This window comes from Protopterus annectens, chromosome 16.part0, assembly GCF_019279795.1.
Source record: "Protopterus annectens isolate FY-2018-M chromosome 16.part0, PAN1.0, whole genome shotgun sequence".
Taxonomy (NCBI): Eukaryota; Metazoa; Chordata; order Ceratodontiformes; family Protopteridae; genus Protopterus; species Protopterus annectens.
The window spans coordinates 328990064-329013564 of NC_056750.1; the positions used below are offsets into that span (position 1 = coordinate 328990064).

Sequence of the window (23501 nt, forward strand, 5' to 3'; positions counted from 1 at the left end):
GCTAGGCTTATTAGATTCCTCTAGATGTCATCAGTTTAGTGAGTCAAACCACCTTACTCCCCAAAGAATGGACGAGGTGGTTCATAGCAGTGATGTGTCTCTGAAAGTGTTTGATAAATTGCATGCATGTATTTTATTTATTTATGTATTTATTTATGTAGTTATATAACAACTAAATCATGTTCTTATACTTGGTGGCTTTGCAGCTGCCCGCCCCTACTGTAAATTTGATCTGGGACACTCCTCCCAGTCTAGTGTCATTACTTCATTCTACCTAATCCAGGGGGAACATTTGAGAAGGCCAGCCCACTTAGTTTCTGCTCCTCCTTTCCCCTTTCCACTTTACGAAAAAAAAAAAATCTAAGCTTGTTTCCTGCCTTTCCTGTTAGTAGTCTAGTCCAGATACAGATTTGCAGTATCCAGGACTGTTTGTAAGCTTCTGAGCCCCCAAGCTTTTCTGTGTTGGAGGGAAGCCTTCTAGCTTAATTTTGTTTCTTAGAACTAGCCAGTTTTTTAGTTTCAGCACTCGGATCTGTTTCTTTGAATTCAGCACTTGTTCAGAACTCGTTGTAAGCACTAAATAAGCTACAAATTACTACAGCACTCAACTTTCCTCACTTGTCTAGAGGAAAACGGTTTTTAGTACTTAATAAATAAGCAGCTATCCAGGCATGCCTAAGGGTCAGCCCCGATATTTTCTCCTGTCTACCTGATGAATCTGGGCATCTTGGGGCAATGCAGCAATTGCCTCATGTACACAGACAACCCTCTCCTCCTACCACCCAACACTACAACCTGTGAAAGATGTGCTTATTTAGCCAAACTGGAAGCAAAGCTCTCTTCACCCAAGACTGGACCAGGCAGTCAAGAGGAGAAGTTAAACACTTGCACCTCACCACACTCATCACATAGTCCCTTAAAACCTACACCACCAAAACACACCAACATCCACGGAGGCTCTCAAAAAAATTCTGCCCAAGCAATAGGGACCTCCAAAGCAGAAATGCAAGCAACATACACCCCCCCAACACGATCCAAATGACACATAGCCCACAAACTCAGTGTACCACTCAACCACAACCCATAAGGCATAACAACGTACCCAACACTCTAGTCATAGGTGACTCTATAGTCAGGCACACTGATGTTCCACTCACCAGGCTAAACAAGGAGAAAGTTACTGTCAGCTGCCTGTCAGGTGCCAGGATCCGCCACATAATGCACGCACTCAGGGCACTCCAGAACAAGTGCAAATATGACTCTGTCATTGTCCATGCTGGTGTGAATGACCTGAGACGTACCTCCCTGGACTACATGAAAAGAGACATGGAGGAGCTGTCCAATCTTGTAGCCCAGGCAGGTATGACCCTAGCCCTGAGTGGCATCCTGACATCACCCAGAATTATACCACAGTACAAGGGCAAAATTATTAAATTCAACAATTGGCTAAGCTTCTGGTGTCATTCTAAGGGGATCCAGTATCTGTCTGCCTGGGATGACATGATCGACAAACCACGATACTTTGCCAGAGATGGCCTGCACCTGTCACCCTTGAGATTCTGGATACTGGCTAAGGCTCTTGCCACCCCTACAGTGCCTTTTTTAGGCAAGGTTCAAATGACAAATTCACCATTGTAACAGGTAGAAGCAGGCAAAATCTGAGGGTAATGCTACTCAGTGCTAGAAGTCTAAACCTTAAAATGCACTCACTCGAGCCACTCCTTAAAATGGAGAACACTGACATCTGTGCAGTGACAGAGACCTGGTTCAAGGCACCAGAGAGCACCCCTGCATTACCAGGCTATAATTCATGCCACACCTGTCGGCCACCTAACCTGGACCAGAACACCAAAGGTGGAGGTGTGTTCATATTCATTAAGGATATCCACACCTCCAGGCCAGTTGCTCAGCATAATGCATCCAAGATTACCCAAGTGCAACTAACTCTGGGCAAGACCGCAATCCAAATTGTAGCTTGCTACAGATCCCCCACCATGCCCCAGGATTCCCACTCCTCATCTCTTGATACACTGGAAAATATTAGGGTACAACCTAACACCCTAATAATGTGCGATTTCAACTACCCTACCATTAACTGGGAAAACTACTCATGTACCAACTCTTGTGCTTAATATTTTCTGGAATTCATAAATTCCAATGCCTTGGATCAACTTATTCACACCCCCACCAGAGGCAGCAATATCCTAAACCTGGTAATCACAAAGATGGGCAACCAGTGTTCCACACCAGAGGTCCATTCCTCGTTGGTTAGATCTGGCCACAAGCTAATCACCCTAGACATCCACATCCCGACCCACCCCCCCATTAGGGAAACCACCGTAAAACATTTCTCCAAATCTAACTTCATGCTTCTTAAGACAGAAGTGTCAAACTTTACGACACCCATGCTGACGGACAATAGAGGTATGACTGCTGAATCCTATACAAATGTACTTTATAAGCACTTACACGACTGCATGGATCGTGCAATCCCTAACAGAACCAAGATGCTATACTCCTAAAAAAGGAAGCCGATCTGCCATAAACAAACTCTAGGTTCATAGGTAGATACTAGGCTATCTGCCCTAGGGCATTTATAAGCCCAGCCAGTGTGTATTTGGCTTCCGCCTCCATATTAGATTAGTCTACTGTGCCTCTGTAAAGTAGGTCACAGAAGGTACCCTTTTAAGATTAGTTTACTGTGCCTCTGTCTAGCAGGGACACAGAAGAGATCCCAGGGGTGAATTTGCGATTTCCCATCCACGCATCCAGATTTCGCTTGAAGAGGGTCAGCGATGGGCTATGTCTAACATGAATTGGGATTCTATTCCAGAGTGAGGGGAGCCTCTGGGAAATGAATCTGTCCCTCCAGCATGTTCTATTTATTTTTGTGCTGAGGTTTAGGTTCCTGGAGTGTGTAGCTCTAAGGGACTTGGATTTTTTGAGGTGGAGCATGTCCATTAATTCTGGGTTTGACATGGCTTTGTACGTCAGGCATAGATCGCCTCTGAGTAGGCGGTAAGCAACTGAGTAGAGCTGGAGTTTCTTTAGTCGAGCTGCATAGGACATCTGTTTGTAGCCCATGATCCTCTTGGTGAGGTACTTTTGGGGTCTCTCCAGTTGCTGCAGATGTCGGGTAAGGTACATCCCAAAAGGGGCATTATATTCAATTATGGGCCTGATGAGTGATGAGTAGAGGGGCACAATGACCTCTCTTGATCTAGATGCGAACCCTTTCATGATAAGGTGGGCTATATAGAAGGTCTTTCTAACCACTTTGGCAATGTGATTATCAAAGGAGAGATTACTATCTACATTGGTCCCCAAATCTCTAATTACTTCTTCCATACTTAATGGATTACCGCCTATGTGGTAATTTGTGGGCATCTTGTTTTTCCCAAAGGGCATGACTATGCACTTTTTAGCATTTAGCTTGAGGCCGTAGCTCTGGCACCAAGCATTCGTCTTTGTGAGAACCTTTTGAAGGATGCTTGTGTCAGCTGGAGATTCGATTATGGCCCCCAGTTTGCAGTCATCTGTGAACTTTGTCAGCCATAATCCCCCCATGTTAGCCTGAACCTCAGAGAAGTATATACCGAACAAGAGAGGTCCCAGAACTGAGCCCTGTGGGATGCCACTTGTAACTGGTTTGGATCTACAACAGAAGAAAGAAACTGTTGCAAAAAAGAGTAAAATCCCATGATTGGAGGAACTCCCTGTTTAGCCTCAGTAAGAAGCTGAGATCCCTCATAAAATCCTCCAAAGCTAGTTGCAAAAACAAAATCACCACTGATTCTAAAGACAACCACAAAGCATTCTATAACTATGTCAAGAATCTCAATGGCGACACTCAGATCTGCTCTGAGTTACAGCACAATGGCACTAAATATACAGAACCAACTGATATTACCAACATCCTGGCAGACAGGTTCAGTGTTAACTTTACCCCCCTCTCATCCCCTAAAGGGCCCATCTTTATACCAAGAAGAATGCAAAGTTCCTATAATCACGGCTGCACAGATAAAAAAAAACATTCTCCAAAGCCAAGAACACAGCATCCATGGGACGTGACAACAACCCAGGCTGCATTCTAAACGAACTACAGAATGAAATATCACCCCACCTAAGTACCATGTCCAATCATAGCCTCACCTCAAGCTTTGTGACCACTGAATGGCACACAGCGACGGTTATCCCACTCCATAAAGGGGGAGCCACCACGGACCCCGGGAACTACCGGCCCATTAGCCTGGTCTGCAAGTCTATGGAATGTATCATCATGGGACTTATAAACAATGACATTGGTAATCTCCAAACTCTGGACCCCACACAGTTCGGGTTTGTAAAAGGCAGCTCATGTCTCCAAAACCTGATAGACTTCTTTGAAGTGGTCACCAAAGCCGTAGATGAGGGGTAAGGTGGTTCATACAGAGTATGTAGATCTTGCCAAGGCTTTTGACACCAACTCTCATTCTGGAATTATAGATAAACTCACTAAACTAGGTATAAATCCCTATGTCACAAGATGGGTTGCCAACTGGCTCACTGACAGAACCCACACGGTGAAAGTAGCAGACTCCAAATCCAACTTCAGACCAGTGACAAGTGGAGTACCACAGGGTTCATTCCTGGGTCCTCTCCTGTTTAGTATCTACTTCTCTGAAGTACAGGCTAACACAGAAGGTCTTTGGCTAATGAAGTTCGCAGATGGCTGCAAACTAGGAGCCATAATCAAAACTTCTAATGATGTGGACATCCTACAAAAGGGCCTCACTGAGACAGATGCCTGGTGTCAAAGCCATGGCCGCAAGCTCAATGCCATAAAGTCCATTGTCATCCCTTTTGTTAAAAACTCCGTACCCATGAACTACCACATAGGTGGTAGTCTACTTAACACTGAAAGTGTGATAAGAGACCTTGGGACACAGGTGGACAGTAGTCTCTCCTTTGATAATCACATTGCCTCAGTAGTCAGGAAATCCTCCTATGTGGCACACCTCATAACAAAAGGTTTCTCATACAGGAAAAATGAGGTCATTGTTACCCTCTACTCATCACTCATTAGACCCATTATAGATAGAGTACAATGCCCTTTTTGGTATATACCTCACAAGACATCTATAACAACTGGAAAGGCCACAGAAATACCTCACAAAGAGGATCACCAGCCTCAGACAGATGCCCTACACAGACAGTCTCAAAAAACTCCAGCTTTACTCTGTCACATATCGCCTACTCAGAGGTGATCTCTGTCTAACATACAAAGCTATGTCAAACCCAGAGCTGTTGGACATGCTCCACTTAAAGAAATCCCATTCCCTCCAAACTACATGCTCTAGAGACCTAAACTTTGTCACCACAATAAAAGAACATGCTGAAGGGATAGATTCCTGTCCCAGAGACTTCCCATACTCTGGAACAAACTACCTATCTATATCAAACAAAGCTCCTCATTAGTACTATTCAAGAAAAATCTTGATGACTGGATGGGAGATAGGAAATTCACCTGGGGATCACTTCTGTGGCTCTGCCCGACAGGGGCACAGGAAAATAATTTTCTTGGGTGGCAAAAGCCAGGGTACTTTTTGGCAAGGCTTATATAGGCCCTAGGGCCAATAGCCTAGTACCTACCTATGAACCTATGAAAATAATGCAGTGCTGTCAACAACACTTCATACATGGTAAGTAACACATCATACTAATCACAACCCCCCCTCCCCAGTAACAATGATTCCAGAAAGTCATTTAAAAAGTCAAACCTCAGAGTGCGATGATCTACCCATGCATGTCATTTCGGAGCAATATGACTTCTGTCTTCCCCTGCTCAGTCTCTCAAGCACCCATTCCACTAATGTAGCACAGGTCATCTGGGTCAGAGTCATGACTACATTCCTGTATGCCGCTAATCAGAACTTTGTTGTAGGCCTTTTGTTTTTTGGTGGCTTTAATTACATTTAAACATAGTCATCAACTATTCTAAAATACAGCTCCTTTATCTATAAGCCATAGCTTAACCATATCAATTACTACCAAAAATGACTGTAAAGCAAAAGCACAGAGTGTCCTGGACTGGTTTAGTGCCCATACTACTATAATTGTTTATGGTGTAGCAATTGTAATTAACTCTTTCAATGACCACATTCCAGTTCACTTTGTCTAAACAAATCCCAAAGCTGCTCGTAGACAGCTCATGGCAATGCATCCTTTTGTTGCAGTGCAGCGTAAGGGGTGTGCTGCATTCATGACTGTGTTACCTTCAGAAGAGATGTCAAACCAGGACCCCATTTGCTTGAGTTGGTGGTATCTCAGCTGAAAGTAAAAGATCACATAGCACCTATCAAAAAGAGTCGGGGAAATTCCTCAATGCTTTGGACAAATTCCCCTAGTAGTATAAATACTACCTTGGATCTCCCCAAAAAGAGGCCAGTAACCTAGTGGGGGTAACCCAGTCAACAAAGGATAAATAAATAAAATCAATGCTGGTAAATGAGTCATTTTCCTTTGCAAGACCAATTGACCAACTACCTAAACATTTGGTCAGTGCTGCATGTTGCTACTGTTTCACCTCATTTTTGATGTAATAAGTAAACTTCTTTATAGTCAGGGATCCATATGCATACAAATCATCTCTAGTTTACAATAGGTATCACACCCAACACAGTTGCTTTTGGAAGTCTGCCCACCCTAAAAATGTGGCATCTATGTAATTCTCTCCATAACAAATCCAAGAAAAAAAAATTTTTAGTCAAGAAATTGTACCTTCTCTGTCTCTGATGGTCATATATTGCCAAACCCTGCACCATTTGGAAGGAGATTAATTTTGCAATGTGTCATTTTGCTGGAGAAGTGACATGCTGATTTTATCTGACTATTCAGTCTTTATAAGCAGCACATTTGCTGTTACCCCTACATTCTAACTTTGCTTTTCAAGACTTATTGCCCTTTGAAGATCAAATATTTCTTCTGTTGGTATAACTTCTTTTGCTTTTATATTCCTCTTCTGCCTGAATCTTTACTTTTCAATTTAAGTTTGTTTATAGGAATGTAAAATTATTCATGTAAAGTAGCATTTTGTCTTTATGCTTGCAATTTTCAGCATTTAGCTTTCTTTATGATGACTAGTCTGTACTGTCTGAGCAGTAGACAAATCAGTCATTTAATATATATATATATATATATATATATATATATATATATATATATATATATACGTATGTAATGTGTGTGTGTATATAAAACTTGTGTGTGTTTATGTATGTGTATGTATATATATGTGTGTGTGTGTATATATATATATATATATATATTTTTTTTTTGTGTGTGTGTGTGCATATAATTTTGCAGAACCTTAATATATTTTTCGATATATACATACCTGTAGCTGTATATGTAGATAAATATAGATATCATTTTCACAACCATGAAGTGACTGTACTTGTGAATGCAGTGTCAGCATTCGGTTGTGAAACCATGATATTCTCTAGGCTGAGAAGTGAATGCAGTTCTGCATTTATAATGAATACTAAAAATGTGTCAGTAAAATTTTAATTAGCATGGGCAACAAATTTAAAATTTAAGAAGACCTCTCCAAAGGTATGAAAAAAATTACAGTGGAGAAAGCTGAATGTAGAGGTAGTGCTGCATCCATAAAGAATGCAACTTCATAACTTTTTATTCCTATACGTAAGATTAAAGTTGCTTATCTAAATAACTAAACAGTAGGGGTTTGAAGTGCTGTATGAAAACTATAGGTTCATAGTTAGATACTAGGCTATCGGCCCAAGGGCCTAAGTAAGCCTAGCCAACAAGGTTCCCTGGCTGACGCCATGCAAGAAAGTTATTTTCTTGTGCCTCTGTCAAGCAGAGCCACAGAAGTGATCCATGGGGTGTATTTCCTATTTCCCATCCACTCACCAAGATTTTTCTTGAAGAGTGCTAATGATGAACTTTGCTTGACATAGATGGGTAGCTTTTTCCAGAGCATATGAACTCTCTGGGACAGGAATCTATCCCTCCAGCATGTCCTGTTTATTGTGGTGACAAGGTTTAGGTCCCTAGACCGTGTAGCTTGGAGGGATTGGGATTTCTTTAGGTGTAGCATGTCCAACAGCTATGAGTTTGACATAGCTTTATATGATAGGCAGAGATCACCTCGGAGTAGGTGATATGCTACGGAGTAAAGCTGGAGTTTTTGAGATGGTCAGTGTAGGGCATCTGTTTGAGGCCAGTAATCCTCTTTGTGAGGTACTTCTGTGGCTTTTCCAGCTGCTGCAGATGTCTTGTGAGGTACATTCCAAAAGGGGCATTGTAGTCTATAATGGGTCTAATGAGTGTCGAGTAGAGGGGAACAATGACCTCTTTTTTCCTGGATGAGAACCCTTTTGTGATGAGGTGTGCCACGTAGAAGGATTTCCTGACTACTGTGGCGATGTAATTATCAAAGGAGAGACTACTGTCCACCTGGGTCCCAAGGTCTCTTATCACACATTGGGCATTAAGTAAACTGCCCCCTATGTGGTAGTTCATGGGTATAGAGTTTTTACCAAAGGGGATGACAGTGCACTTTTTGGCATTGAGCTTGAGGCCATGGCTCTGACACCAGGCATCTGTCTCAGTGAGGCCCTATTGTAGGATATCTACATCATTTGGGGACTCGACTATGGCTCCTAGTTTGCAGTCATCTGCGAACTTCATTAGCCAAAGGCCTTCTGTATTAGCCTGTACTTCAGAGAAGTAGATACCAAACAGGAGAGGTCCCAGGACTGAACCCTGTGGTACTCCACTTGTCACTGGTTTGAAGTCAGATTTGGAGTCTGCAAGTTTTACAATGTGGGTTCTGTCAGTGAGCCAGTTGGAAACCCATCTTGTGATGTAGGGATTTATACCTAGTTTAGTGAGTTTAGCTATAATTCCAGAATGGGGGATGGTGTTGAAAGCATTGGCGAGGTAAAGATAGGCTGTGTGAACCAGCTTACCCTCATCTATGGCTTTGGTGACTTCCTCAAAGAAGTCGATCAGGTTCAGGAGACTTGAATCGCCTTTCACAAACCTGAACTGGGTGGTGTCCAGAGTTTAGAGGTTACCAATGTCTTTGTTTATGAGTTCCATGATGATACGTTCCATGGCCTTGCAGACCAGGCTTGTCAGGCTAATAGGGCAATAGTTCCCGGGATCAGTAGTGGCTCCCTCTATATGTATTCATATGTCTACAGGAAGGACTAGTTGTTCTGTATCTGTATTCAGCATCCTGTAAACTCCTTAGGTGTGATATGTGCTTTGCATATTGGGCCATAAAGGATCCGGTAGTACAAGAAGTGTTATATTTTTACAAATCCCACTGTTTTACAAATACTAGGACCAAAGACATACAAATAAACAAAAGAAAGTGGAACGATAGACTTTTCATGCAGGACCCACCCTTTCTCTGAAACAAAACTTCCTCTAAAAATTAAGCAGTGCAATTCACCATCTTCCTTCAAAAGGGAGCTAGATAATTGGATGAATATTAGTAAATTTACCCCTAGTATGAATAATGTGTCCCTCATTGAAAAGGGAGATAAGGCCTAGGGTGGGTACTGACAAGATGTTAATGGTTTCCTAGCCCAGTCTTTGTTTTATTTTCTATGATTTTATGATTATGTATGTATATTGTTTTCTTGACAGCGTTCAAATCTTAACCACATAGCTGTGTAGTTAGATTCCACTGTTGGAGTTACAAGTGATGCATTTAGCCTCCCATTGCTTTTAATTGTCCTCTCCATTTTTATGCAAGTTTTATCTTTCATTTGTAATGCCTGCCTGTCTTTCAGTATGGCTTCTTAAGACCAAAGTTAGTCCCTTAGCCAAAGGGTTGATGATTGTTTGAACAATCTAAGGAGAACATAAAATAGCTTAAGTTGAGACTTTGCTTCTTGAACATTAATGTAGGAAGAAAACCAGGTTGGCAGTGTCCTGCAAGCCATGATAATTTTCCCAAAAATGCAGTATGCAAAATTTAAAGGGAGCTCATTTTAGTTGCAGGTTAATAATCTGCCCATATTAGAGTGAATACTGGTAAAGTGTCACCTCTTAGCTGACATAGCACAGCGGAATGTAATGCAAGTAACTTTTTTCACATGACTCCATCCTTTATTGCATAAATCTCTGTAACAAAGACTGAGGTAGCAATTCCCAGAGATGTAAATAGCTCATCTGGTGCTCCCAGCAGTTCCCTGACTGGTGCCCCCATAATCCAAACTTTAGTGATCAAAGGGCTAAACAGAAGTCACTCCTCGGGAATCTTTAGGAGACAGTAGATGGCAGAACTTTTAGTCATGTGAGGCCACTTAAATTGTGTATTCCTACCCCTCCCCTTCATCTGAGAAGCATATTTTCCCTTTTTGCAATCAGCTGGTTCAAAATGACTAGGAACATGTGGGTATGAAACACAGTGTATAAATGGTGCACAATAAAGTATGTTGCAAATTCAGTTGCAGATCCTATTATAAGTACTCACTGATCAAATCTGTTTGATACATCTGTTAATCCAATACTTAATGGACATATAAACATTTTTAGACATTAACTATCAAAGAATATGGAAAAGGGTTCTACTCAGATTTGTTTGTGCCAGCAAAAAAGGATGGTCATCTCAAACCTTTTGTAGAACTCACAAATTTTGATCTGTTTACAAAAAACAAATGCAAAAATATTCATACTTTTGATAGCATACATGTAGTGCATGGAGCACACTGATTACACTCCGAAATTCAAAGAAAGATAAAACTAGTTAAGAACCAGAATTGGCGTGTGACTCGACCATAACAAATGTTAAATACCCTTTGCTGAAGTTTTTAATATCAGGTCTAGCATTCAGCAGTAAAATCTGCCAGTACTGCTGTGGAAATGATAGTGGCAGAAATAAAGGATTTGTTTCTGCCTGTTGTCTGTACCAGTAACGTGTCCTTAACTTCCTCTAAAAACCTTACAAAGTTGCTAGAATAACAATGTGCTGGCATAATTTTTCTGAAGGATACAAACTCTGAAATGCAAATAAATTTAATTTTTAATGGCTTTAGTCCTCAGTGGTTTGTCCAAAAACTACAGACTATACGATGAACACACTAAAAGTATGAAGCAGTTATCTGGATGTTCTCTTGAAAACCTGTTGAGAGGCATAAAAGTTAAGTGTAAACATACTGGTCTGAATTACACTCCCTTTCGGACAACCTCCAAGTGTTTTATGGCAATTTTTATTCCTGTAACTAGTAGTACATGGAGCAGATAAAGCACCATGTACTACAAAGAATTATGATTGTATCACTGATCATAACCTAATATTGTGAGTTCTTGACATAGATGCCAGGATTCACCTCTTGAGCTTCACTTGGCATCCTTGTATCAATCCCATAATAACCAGGTTATGATTGGTGACCCAGTTGTGCATCCTTGTATCAATCACATAATAACCAGGTTATGATTGGTGACCCAGTTGTGCATCCTTGTATCAGTCACATAATAACCAGGTTATGATTGGTGACCCAGTTATAATCCTCTATGTTATTACTTCTTCTGATAAAAGATACCCCAAGTGCCAAATGCAGTGTTCATATCCCAGTCAACAAAGCACACACACACACACACACGCACTACTTCAGATTCCATATGTGGGCTTCCAGCTCTACGTCAGCGTCTTGCTATTAGCTGTTCCCAGAGTGATTACCAAATGGCTACAGTGCCTTGAATTATATCAATAGTCAGAGTCTGAAGCTGTGTAGTTAACTCAGCAGAAATCATACACTAGGTTCATAGGTAGGTACTAGGCTACCTGCCCAAAGGCATTTATAAGCCTAGCTGGAATGTGTTGGCTTTCGCCGCCCCCTTAGATTAGTTCCCTGTGCCCCTCTGTCCAGCAGAGCCATTGAAGTGATCCCTGGGGTAAACTTTCTGTTTCTCATTTACTCATCAAGGTTTCTCTTGAAGAGTGTTAGTGAGGAGCTCTGCCTAATGTAGATTGGAATCTTGTTCCAAAGCATGGGAAGTCTCTGTGACAGGAATCTATCCCTCCAGCATGTCCTATTTATTGTTGTGGTGAGGTTTAGATCCTTGGAGCGTGTGGCTCGAGGGGGTATGGTTTTCTTTAGGTGGAGCATGTCCATCAATTCTAGGTTGAACATGGCCTTGTATGTCAGGCAGAGATAACCTCTGAGTGGGTGGTATGCAACTGAGTACAGCTGGAGTTTCTTCAGTCGAGCTGCATAGGGCATCTGCTTGAGGCCAGTGATCCTCTTAGTGAGGTTCTTCTGTGGTCTTTCCAGTTGTTGCAGGTGTCTTGTAAGGTACATCCCAAATGGGGCATTGTACTCTATGATGGGTCTGATGAGTGATGCATAGAGGGGCCCAATGACCTTTTTTTATCTGGATGCAAACCCTTTTGTGATTAGGTGGGCCACATAGAAGGATTTTCTAACCACTTTGGCAATGTGATTATCAAAGGAGAGGTTACTATCCACTTATATCCCCAGATCCCTTATTACGTCTTCCGTATTAAGGGGGCTACCACCTATGTGGTAGTTTGTGGGTACTTTGTTTTTTTCCAAAGGGGATGACTATGCACTTTTTGGAATTTAGCTTGAGGCCATGGTTTTGACACCAGGTATCTGTCTCAGTGAGACCCTTTTGGAGGATGTCTATGTCAGCTGAAGAGTCAATTATAGCCCCTGGTTTGCAGTTGTCTGTGAACTTAGTCAGCCATAGTCCTCCTGTGCTTGCCTGTACCTCTAAGAAGTCTATGCCGAACAGGAGGGGTCCTAGGACTGAGCCCTTGGGAATACCACTTGTAACCAGTTTAGAGTCAGACCTAGCTCCTGCAACTCTTACCATGTGGGTTCTGTCCATGAGCCAGTTGGCAACCCATCTCATGCCGTAGGGATTTATGTTCAGGCTGGTGAGCTTGTCTATAATATCTGAGTGGGGAATGGTGTTGAAGGCCTTTGCGAGGTCTAGGTAGGCTGTGTGGACCACCTTTCCTTCCTCTATAGCCTTGGTAACTGTCTCAAAGAAGTCCACTAGGTTTAGGAGGCATGATCTGCCCTTAACAAAGACGAACTGGGTAGGGTCCAGTGTTTGGAGGATTCCAATGTCTCTGTTAATGAGATCCATGATGATGCACTCCATAGCTTTGCAGACCAAGCTAGTCAAGCTTATAGGGCGATAGTTCCCGGGGTCAGTCATGGCTCCACCTTTGTGGAGCGGAATAACCATTGCTGTGCGCCACTATGTGGGCACGTAGCCTGTGGAGAGGCTGAGTTTAAACAATGTGTTTAGGTGAGGGATTAGTTCATCTTTGAGCTCATGTAGCATGCAGCCTGGGACACCATCCGGTCCCATTGATGCTGCATTTCTGGCTTTGGAGAGGGCTGTTTTAACCTGAGTGTCTGTGATTTCAGGGGCACTACATTCTTCTGGTATAGTTATTTGCCCTTTTGGGGGTGAGGGGGAGTAAAGTTTGCACTGAACCTGTCTGCCAGGATGTTGGCTATATCGTTCAGTTCAGTGTATTTTATGCCATTCTGCACCAGATCTGAGAATTGCAGCAGATCTGAGAATTGCCACTTAGATTCTTGACATAGCTAAAGAATGCCTTGTGGTTATCTTTGGAGTCCATGGCAATTTTTCTTTTGAAGCTAGCCTTGGATGATTTTATGAGGGAACGTAGTTTCTTGCTGATACTGATCAGGGATGTCTTCCCTTCTTGGGATTTTACTCTTTTCTGTACTAGTTTCCTCCTTCTATTGTATAGCTTGTTTACGGCAGGGGTCCACCAGACTGGTTTCCATTTCTTGGAGGAGTGAGTCTTGGTTTTGTTTGGGATAGCATGATCCATGCATTCTTGTAGGTGCCCGTAGAGTGCATTAGTAAAGGATTTTGCAGCTTGGACAGCCTTATCCTTTAGAATGGGGGCTTTGAAACTTCCCACCCCGGTCTTAAGTAATGTGAAGTTTGCTTTTGAAAAGTTTTTCATGGTAGTTTCTTTGACCGGGGGTGGTGGCGGAATGTGGATATCTAGAGTGATTAGTTTATGGTCAGATCTAACCAGTGAGGGGTTGATCTCCGGTGTGGAAAACTGGTCGCCCATGTTGGTGATGATCAGGTCCAATATGTTGTTGTCACCTCTGGTGGGTGTGTTGACCAGTTGATCCAGGGCGTTTGAGTTTATAAATTCTTGGAAATGTTGGGCAAGGAAGTTTGTACTTGAGTAGTTCTCCCAGTTAATGTTTGGGTAATTAAAATCACCCAATATCAGGGTGTTTGGTAGGACCTTTGTGTTTCCCAGTGTTTCCAGGAATGCAGAGTGGGGCCCTGGGACATGGTGAGTGATCTGTAGCAAGCTATAATTTGAATAGCAGTTTTGGCCATTGTTAGTTGCACGTGATGATCTCTGAAGCATCGTGCTGTGCCACTAACCTGGAGGTGTGGGTATCCTTGATGAATATGGATACTCCCCCGCCTTTTGTATTTCAGTCTGGGTTTTGTGGCCGAAATGTATGGTATGAGTTGTAGCCTGGTAATGCTGGGGTGCTCTCTGAAGCCTTAAACCAGGTTTCTGTTACTGCACATATATTGATTTTCTCCATACTGAGGAGTGCCTCGAGTGCATGCATTTTGAGGTTTAGACTTCTGACATTGAGTAGCATTACCCTCAGTTTTTTTGTTACTTGTGCTATTTACAGTGGTGGGTTTGTCTTTTGAGCCTTGCCTCAAAAAGGCACTATGGGGGTGGCAAGAGTCTTGGCCAGTATTCGAAAGCCTAAGGGTGGCAGGCGCAAGCTGTCTCTAGTAAAGCAGCATGGCTTGTCGAGCATGTCATCCCAGGCTGACAGACACTGGATCCCCTTTGAATGACACCAGAAGCTTAACCAATTGTTGAAATTGATATTTTTTTCTGTATACCATGGTATAATTCTTGGTGAGGGCAGGATGCTACTCAGGGTCAGGGTCATACCGGCCTGGGCTACATGATCAGAGAGCTCCTCCATGTCTCTTTTCATGTAGTCCAGGAGGTACAGCTCAGGTCATTCACACCAACATGGACAATGACAGAGTCATATTTGTACTTGTTCTGGAGTGACCTGAGTGCTTGTGTTATGTGGCAGATCCTGGCACCTGTCGGGCAGCTAACAGCAACCTTCTCCTTGTTCAGCCTAGTGAGTGGGATGTCAGTGTGCCTGACTATAGAGTCACCTATTACTAGTGTGTTGGGTATGTTATTTTGCCTTAAGGGCTGTGATTATGTGGCACACTGGTTTTGTGAAGTATGTGTTTCATGGTTTGTGTTGGGGGGGGGTGGAGGTTGCTTGGATGTCTGCTTTGGAGATCTCTGTTGCTTTTGCAGATTTTTATTTAGAGCCTCAGAGTATGTTTTCATGTATTTATGTGTGTTTTTTGCCGGTGCTGGTTTCATAGGTCTATGTGAGACTGGTGGTGTGATGCAAGTAATTCCCTTCTCCTCTTGACTGCCCAGTCAAGTCTTGGGTTGAGAGAGCTTAGCCTCCAGTTTGGCTGTATAATTGCATCTCTCACATGTATTAGTGTTTGGTGGAAGGAGGAGAGGGTTGTCTGTGTACATGAGGCAATTGTAACATTGCCTCAAAATGCCCAGATTCACCAGTTGGACCAGAGAGTACACCTGAAACTGCCCTTTGGACATGCCTGGATAGGTACAGTGAACTGTTTTACTGATTGGCTGGTAAGATCGAATAGAGAGCCTTGTCCTTCTCTACAGTATGGGGGGGGGGTCTAGTGCTAAGGTTTATTAGTGCTTGCTATGAGTTTTGACAAAGTGCTGGGATGAGAAGTGAATGGTTTGAGTGCTTAAGTTGAAAGTTTGTCTCGTACCCTAGCTAACCGACGCTGCCCTGCACGCAAACCCATGCAAATGAGGGTTTTATAGCAAGGAAATGAAAGAGATAGAAATTAGCCCAAAATGGCCAATAAACTACTAATTTCTGGGCTGAAACCACTCCTCCAGGGACAGATAGGCTGCAAGTCATTCTGGAAAGTCTCTTTTATTCTTCTGCTTCATTCATTTTTTTTTTCCTTTTCAAACCTGGATTTTGTTGACAACACCCAATGCTGGAAAGAATACTTGCATAGTCAGAAAGCAAAGCTACAAACACATTTGTATAAATGATCCATTTTACATTTCACTGTTAATAAATGCAGGGCAGTACTTTAAAATATGCTAAATGTTTATTTCTGTAAGAAATGGGCATAGTATATTAGAAGACAACCTGAACTGTTACCTAACTGTGTCTCCCCATTCGCTATGCTTTATCCAGTAAAGGAAGACTTAAAGTTTAGAGTATAGAAACAGAATGCAGCTGTTTTCTTTCCCAGCTCCATAACATTTATCAACTACAGGAGATGATTTTAAATTGTAGCTCTTTCTTTCTGTAGAATTTCTGTTCTGTATTGTATGATGTATTCCTCTTTTGGTATAGTAATCTTTGGTAATGTTTGAGAATAATCTACTGACTAGACAACTTAAAAATGAAATGTTCTTTGCTACTTGTCCCTATAAAACAGAAAAGAAATAATGCTTCTCATGTTGCTTTAAAACAGCAGATGATACTGCAAATGTACACACACACACACACACGCGCGCACGCGCACACATACACACACACACGCACACACAAACACACACACACGCACACACAAACACACACACACGTCTATGTCATTTGATGTAGTTAGTGAGTTTTCAGTTAAATGAGTTTGACTATTTGAGTGTCAATTAAATGATGTTTCAATAAAATGACAGGGAGACACACACACACACACACACACGCACACTTGCACACGCACACACTAGCTCTTATAATAAGTGAAACACTCAAATGTTGATCTCAGTCTTAGTATATATAATTAAAAGGTGGTAGGGATGCATGGAGACTTGCCCCCTGCAAAACCCTGTGGATTTATTTTGCATGGCCCAAGTTTATGCCCCAGATTATGCCTGATTGATCACTGATAATAGATCTATCTATAATACATATATATATATATATATATATATAGATCTATCTATAATACATATATATATATATATATATATATATATATATATATATATATATATATATAGTGGTAAATTAACAAACCTCTGCCCAGAATCTATGGTATGTATGCCTGCAACAATTGCAATTATTGTAGATAAATTTCCAACACTCCCTCTTTTTTTCCTGTGGCAGCACAGAAAATAGCACAACCACTTGTTATTTTAACTGCAATTCCGAAAATATTGTTTACACAGCAGGCTGTAGTATGTGTTCAGTTTTTTATATTGATAGGACTACCAGAAAGCTAATTATTTGAATTAATGAACACATCTACACTAATATAAAGAAAAATAAGGCTAATGCATTTTATAGACATTCACAGACTTGTGTTAATTTTAAAAGATGTTCTTTCTATTGTTTAATAATATTGCGACTTCTGATTTGAGGAGGGGAGGCAATGAAAATTAATTAGATTGCTGCAGAGAATATAAGTTTTATCTGGAAGCCTATTACCTCAGCCTCCTCCAGGTCTTAATGGCCGTATTAATTTAAGAAATATTTTCAAGCAAAAGGTACTGAAGTATTGAATTACTTTTGTCATCCTTTTTTTTCCATTTGGCCACATTTTTTTATTTCAATTTTTTGTGTTGTGTTTATACACACACACACACACACACACACACACACACACACACAGATAGATAGATAGATAGATAGATAGATAGATAGATAGATAGATAGATAAATTCATTGATTTATGTGTTCATAAACAATAGGACAGTTTTTTTCTCATCTGTGAAGTCACGGTGTGTGACTAGTATTTAACTTGGGGGATAAATTGTTTTACAGAGTCTGAAGACATCTAAGGATGAAAACACTCAGTCCATCTATCAGTCTTCTGTATTAAAAATGATTTATTCTTACAGTTAACTCTGTCTCTCTTTATTTTTATTCTTTATTTGTGGTAAGAGTTTGCATTTTCTTTCATTTTATAATGTTATAATTTACAGACGTCGTTAAAAAGGTATTACTAAAATGTTTGTTAATATTTCTTGCATGGCTGCTTGATTGCTTGATAAACAATGTATCATGTTTTATGAATACATACTAAAAGGTTTCATATTTAAAACTTGATGAGTCTTCTTCATGCTGCCAGTTGTAGAAAAAATAATGTCAAATTGCTATTTCATTATGTATTCTGCGTGTTGGTTAAGTATTTTGTCCTGTCCTTTTTCCTAGAATTGGAGAGGGAAGAGCATGCTGGAGCCTGGGAAATGCCTATGCTTCCCTAGGCAACAATGATAAAGCACTCCACTTTGCAAGAAAGCATCTTGAAATCTCACAAGAGGTAGGACCAATTCACTTTAAAGATACCAGCAATATCGCTCAAGTACCACATTGTAAAGGTCACTGGTGGTGCACCTTAAATTTAGACACAGTTCCATTTTTAATATTTTTTTTCAATTTGTAGTTTGCATAATGTACAGTTAAAAAATATCAAATGTATATTTAAGGATGGGTGTGCATTATGTTCCAAAATAGTGATGCATATTAGAGGGCAAATCCTTTAGGAAACATCTAATGAATATTTGTCTTCTTTAAGGAGCAGATTAAACTTTAATAGGGACATTGTAGAGTCATGGAGTTGGCAATTATCTGCTTACCATATTCACTGTCACATAATACTGTTTCTGGTGCAGAAAGCAGATGTTTTTGTTTTTCATTTGTTCTTAAGTACAGTATTTTCTAATAATCTTAGAGCTGCAACTTACACCACACGACATCACAGGGAGTGATCTGTGGAAACAGGAGGGTATTTGTCAGTACAAACAAGGGTATCAGTAGTGTACCAGGGTACTATATTTTTGTTAACTGTAGCCACAAGATGCCCATACTGCCTGTAAAGGTACATTGTCGGGTAGCTATTACAAATAAAATGTATATTAACCTACTCTTTCCTATATATATATATATATATATATATATATATATATATATATATATATATTTTTTTTTTGTTGTTTTATTTCATTTTTAGACTCCTAGAATGTCCAAATGGATATGTTGCTTTTTAGGGGTAATGAACTTTCAGGTTTATACTTAGTGTCCTATCCTATAAAATTATCATCCTGTCTACTTGTAGCATATAAAACACTGGGGTGGGCCTTATATTTCAAAGTACACCTTTCGGCAGGTAGCTTTTTTTCATTTCCTGCCTTATCAGACTGCCTTATCCCACTCCCTGTATTTGCTTAATATGAGTTATAACAATACAGTATATCAACTTACCTGCACTCTGTAATCACTCTGGCAAAATACATTCTGCCACATGCCCCTTGCATTTGTCAAGCCTTAGTAAATCATTGTCATTTGCCCCTCATTCAAATATTTCAGCAATGCCCTTCATTCCTTCTCCACCAAGTGCACTTGTATGTTCACTACTGGGCCCATCCCTGTACACCAAGTGTACCTGTATGTTCATTACTGGGCCCACCCCTGCATACCAAATGCACCTGTATGTCCACTACAGGGCCCACCCCTGTAATCCTTCTTCTACACATATCAATTCTATCAAGTCCAGTCCTCAACTAGCTTTATTTCCTCCGTTTTGCATCTGCCCTACACCAGCTTATCACTTGCACATTAAAAGCATGCAGGCCATCAGCTTGAAAGCTGAAAGAGCTAATAAATCAGCAAGTATCGGATACTAGGAGAAAGGTAAATACTTATGCTTTATTTTTAAATGCATTTCAGAGAATAATGACACATATGTTAAAGTTTGCTGATCTGCAAGTGATTTATGAAAATAAATGTGGTGATGTCTTAGTAACAATAGCCAAGAATAATGAGTATAAATGGCTGAATACATAAAGCTCTAGCTTGAACATGTCCAACCAACTTTGACACTAAGACCTATAAGAAGTTAAATTTTAAAGGCATGCTTTAAAATCTCTGTCATTAAGTAGTGTTACTGAAAGTCTGAAACTGATAATGTGATGTGAAGAGAGTATATATGTTACACGGTAAATGTGCTTCTCATCTACAACCAGAAGAAGACCCACCGTGTATTGAGGCTTGTACTGTGATTTTATTGTTTTAACAAATTAGACTTCTTTGATTATCTGCAGTCAGTTGAGGATATCTTCATGGGTTTGACCTCAAACTCAGGAAGCAAGCAGTAATTTTCTATCTCAACAGTTAGTAGACAGATATTTAGAAATTATAATATACTTGAGATATCTTTTTGATCATGGTCCCATGTCTGTTATATTCAGAGATCAGCTGAGTTCAGGCCTTTTGGATTATTAACAAAACTTTGATAAATATCTTCAAACAATAACAAAACCTAGTACCGACACAATGTAGTTTTCCAGCCTTACGGGTAGTAAACACTTTCCTTAAGAAAGAAAAAGAGAGAACTAGTTGTATAGGAATGATATCAGCATATAACATGCTAAAATATACTATTGTCAAAAATACGAATGTAAGATCTGTATTGAAGATCACCTTGCATTCTTAGTAAAACAAGAAAACAGGATTCAAGCTGGTATTGCTTGTTTAACCCACAGTTTATTAAGTAAAAACAAAATATGAGTGCTTTCACTGTTGTCAGAGCTTTGTCATATTTACGTTATACATATAAATAACAAGTAATATACACTTTTCAATTTTCTATATAAAAAGCCATGTAAATTACAATGAAAGCAATAATCCAAAAGCACATAAACAGATGACATTCACTAACGGTGATTGTAACAGTGGTACATACACCTAGTTTGCATTTTTATTGTAATTGGTGCTGTTTACTATATCTAAGTAAGTACAAAATAACTGTGTATCTGTCTGTTAATCAGTGTGGTGGGTATTGTGTACTGTGATGCCAGAGGGGAAGAACAAGATGGTTATTCAAACTCAAAGAAGAATTAAACTGGTAAGGGCAGAGGTTTAATTATATCTTAGTAACTGTGTCTGAGATGTGGAAGTATACATATATAAAGATAAAAACTAATGGCTTTCAAAAATGAACAACTCAATGTTTTAGATGGTAATACTTGTAAGCGTTGATAAATTAATGCAAAAAAAAAAGAAAAGAAAAAAACCTGCACAGAATGACGGAACTTCTAAAATCTGTACTTTAATGTTGAACTGGTTGATAATTATTTGTAAAAATCTTGGAGAAAGAGCAAATATATATATATGATTATATCCAACTTATTAAGCACTGTGATACTAATGTTATGAATTAAGAAATAAGTCGTACCCTCACAACATGCTAGAAAACATTTTTGTCAATTTATTCTAATGATTTCACAAAGCCCCTACTAAGCTGTAATATGCAGTTTAAGGAAGACAGATGTTCAAAAAAGAATACTAGTTTTACCCCTAATCAGTGAAGTCTGAAAATTATATGGGCAGTTTCTTTGTTCTCTTCTAACAATAAAGACTGCTGGTCTGGATAATTTTACTTTTGAATTGTACTGAGGTTTTCAGATGTGCTTATGCTCACTACTAGTGACAACTCTTCACGATTTCAAATAAAAAGATTGTACTCTGATCCATGAATGCATCTTACTAAGATCATTTTGACTGCAAAATTTGTCAAAGATAATACTGCAAGAGAAAAATGGTTTTCTAATCACATCGTTCAATGTTGATTAAGTAATCTGTGCAAAGTATGCAAATTATATTTTTCCTTCTTTCTCTAAGCTAGTTCATCCCAAATCAGTTTGATTTTATTGCAGAAAGAGAAATGTACTGGCTAAAGTATATTTTGCAGGCTACTTCATTATATACCCGCTATGTGCTTTTATTTTAAAATGTAGAAATAATAACAAAAAAAACGGCAATACCAGTAAAATCACTCTTAGGACAAAGTAATTAGATAAGAAAACTAACCAAAGAAGTGATATCATGGCTGGAATATAAATCTTTACTCAAGACGTTAAAAACAAGTTAAAACAATAAACTGAGATGAGCGCTTTCAGCATAAAGCCTTCTTCAGATCTGGTTTCAGTTAGTGAGTGCAGCATTAAATGAGGATATTAACCAATCATAATCATCTCCTCAGGCAACGCCTCTTTAGCATAGGCTTAAGGGGAAGTAACTCATTCAATCCTGGATGCTTATCAGAAACAAAGTAACCACCAATGCCTTAAGTAAACATATAATTTCAAATCCTGGACATGACTTTCGATTTATGGCATTGCAACGGGTATACAGTAATCCAAGCGGAGGAAATATTAAGGAATTTACTGAGCTTGAAGAAAATAAATGGATAGCCAACTTAAGGGGTGATAAGCATCCAGGATTGAATGAGTTACTTTCCCTTAAGCCTATGCTAAGGAAGTGTCGCCTGAGGAGATGATTATGATTGGTTAATACCCACATTTAATGCTGCACTCATTGATTGAAACCAGATCTGAAGAAGGCTTTATGCTGAAAGCGCTCATCTTGTTTTAGTATTTTAACTTGTTTTTAACCTCTTGATATTAAAGATATATATTCCAGCCATGATATCACTTATTTGGTTTGTTTTCTTATTTTAAAATGTACATAACATCTCAAATAACATCTGTATAAGGTAGAGCCTTAAAATCAAACTTAGATTTGACTAAATCTGTTTCATTAAGAATACTGTCCTTCCTCTGAATTGCAGACAGTACTTCCTATCACAAACTCTTAAAGCTCAGTTACATATGGGAGGCTTTAAGGCAGCAGAGTATGACATGTATATATCCTTTCACAAATATGTTTATGTGGGAGTTATACCAGTTTATTTGCTATGAACTTATTTGTGCTAACTCTGCTGACAATGTAGTTGTTGATTTCTTTGGCCTAATAAAAATACCCTTGCTAGTCTGGCCAAAATGTTCTTTCCATGGGACAGAGATCCCTATTCCAGTTGGTTAACTCCATCAGTCAAATGATTAGAAAACAGATCCAATCCAAGTAGAAATTTGTCTACATATGAAACATCTTCTGCATCTTTTTGTAAACACAAAAATGCTTTTGCTCCAAATATTGTTAAAACTATACTAGCAAAAGTTTAATTTTATTTTGCTAAGCAAACATATATATCAAAATGTCCTTTCTTATGTAAAAAAAAATCTCTTTGAAGACTTTCAGATTGCATTAGAGATCATCCATGGAATCAGTTTATAATGTCATTGAGGAAATAGAATGAGTAGCTCTCAGGTGAGCTACAGTTATCCAACTATATATACATATTTGGAAATCCTGTGGGCATTATAATAAATTGTCTGGAAACAGAATGATGCAGCAAACTAAATAGGATAGGCAGGTCTAAAGGAAAGCGTCATGGTGAGGTATGAAGGACTCTTGGTACCAAATGCATTAGGAATGTTCTGAACTTAAGATGGTTTCTGAAGACAACAGATTTATTTTCCTCTCTTAATAAGGATTCATTTCCCTTTTTATAATAAGTGGAATCATACTTTC

General features: G+C 39.7%; 1 protein-coding gene across 2 annotated transcripts in view; it reads left to right on the top strand.

Annotated features, from left to right (window-relative positions):
- Positions 1–23501, top strand: part of GPSM1 (G protein signaling modulator 1) — a 2081362-nt gene that overhangs the window by 1100452 nt on the left and 957409 nt on the right. For both annotated transcript variants that reach the window (XM_044058046.1, XM_044058047.1), the window contains exon 8: positions 18282–18390. In XM_044058046.1, the coding sequence (XP_043913981.1) occupies positions 18282–18390 (109 nt within the window). The remainder of the gene's footprint in view (positions 1–18281; positions 18391–23501) is intronic.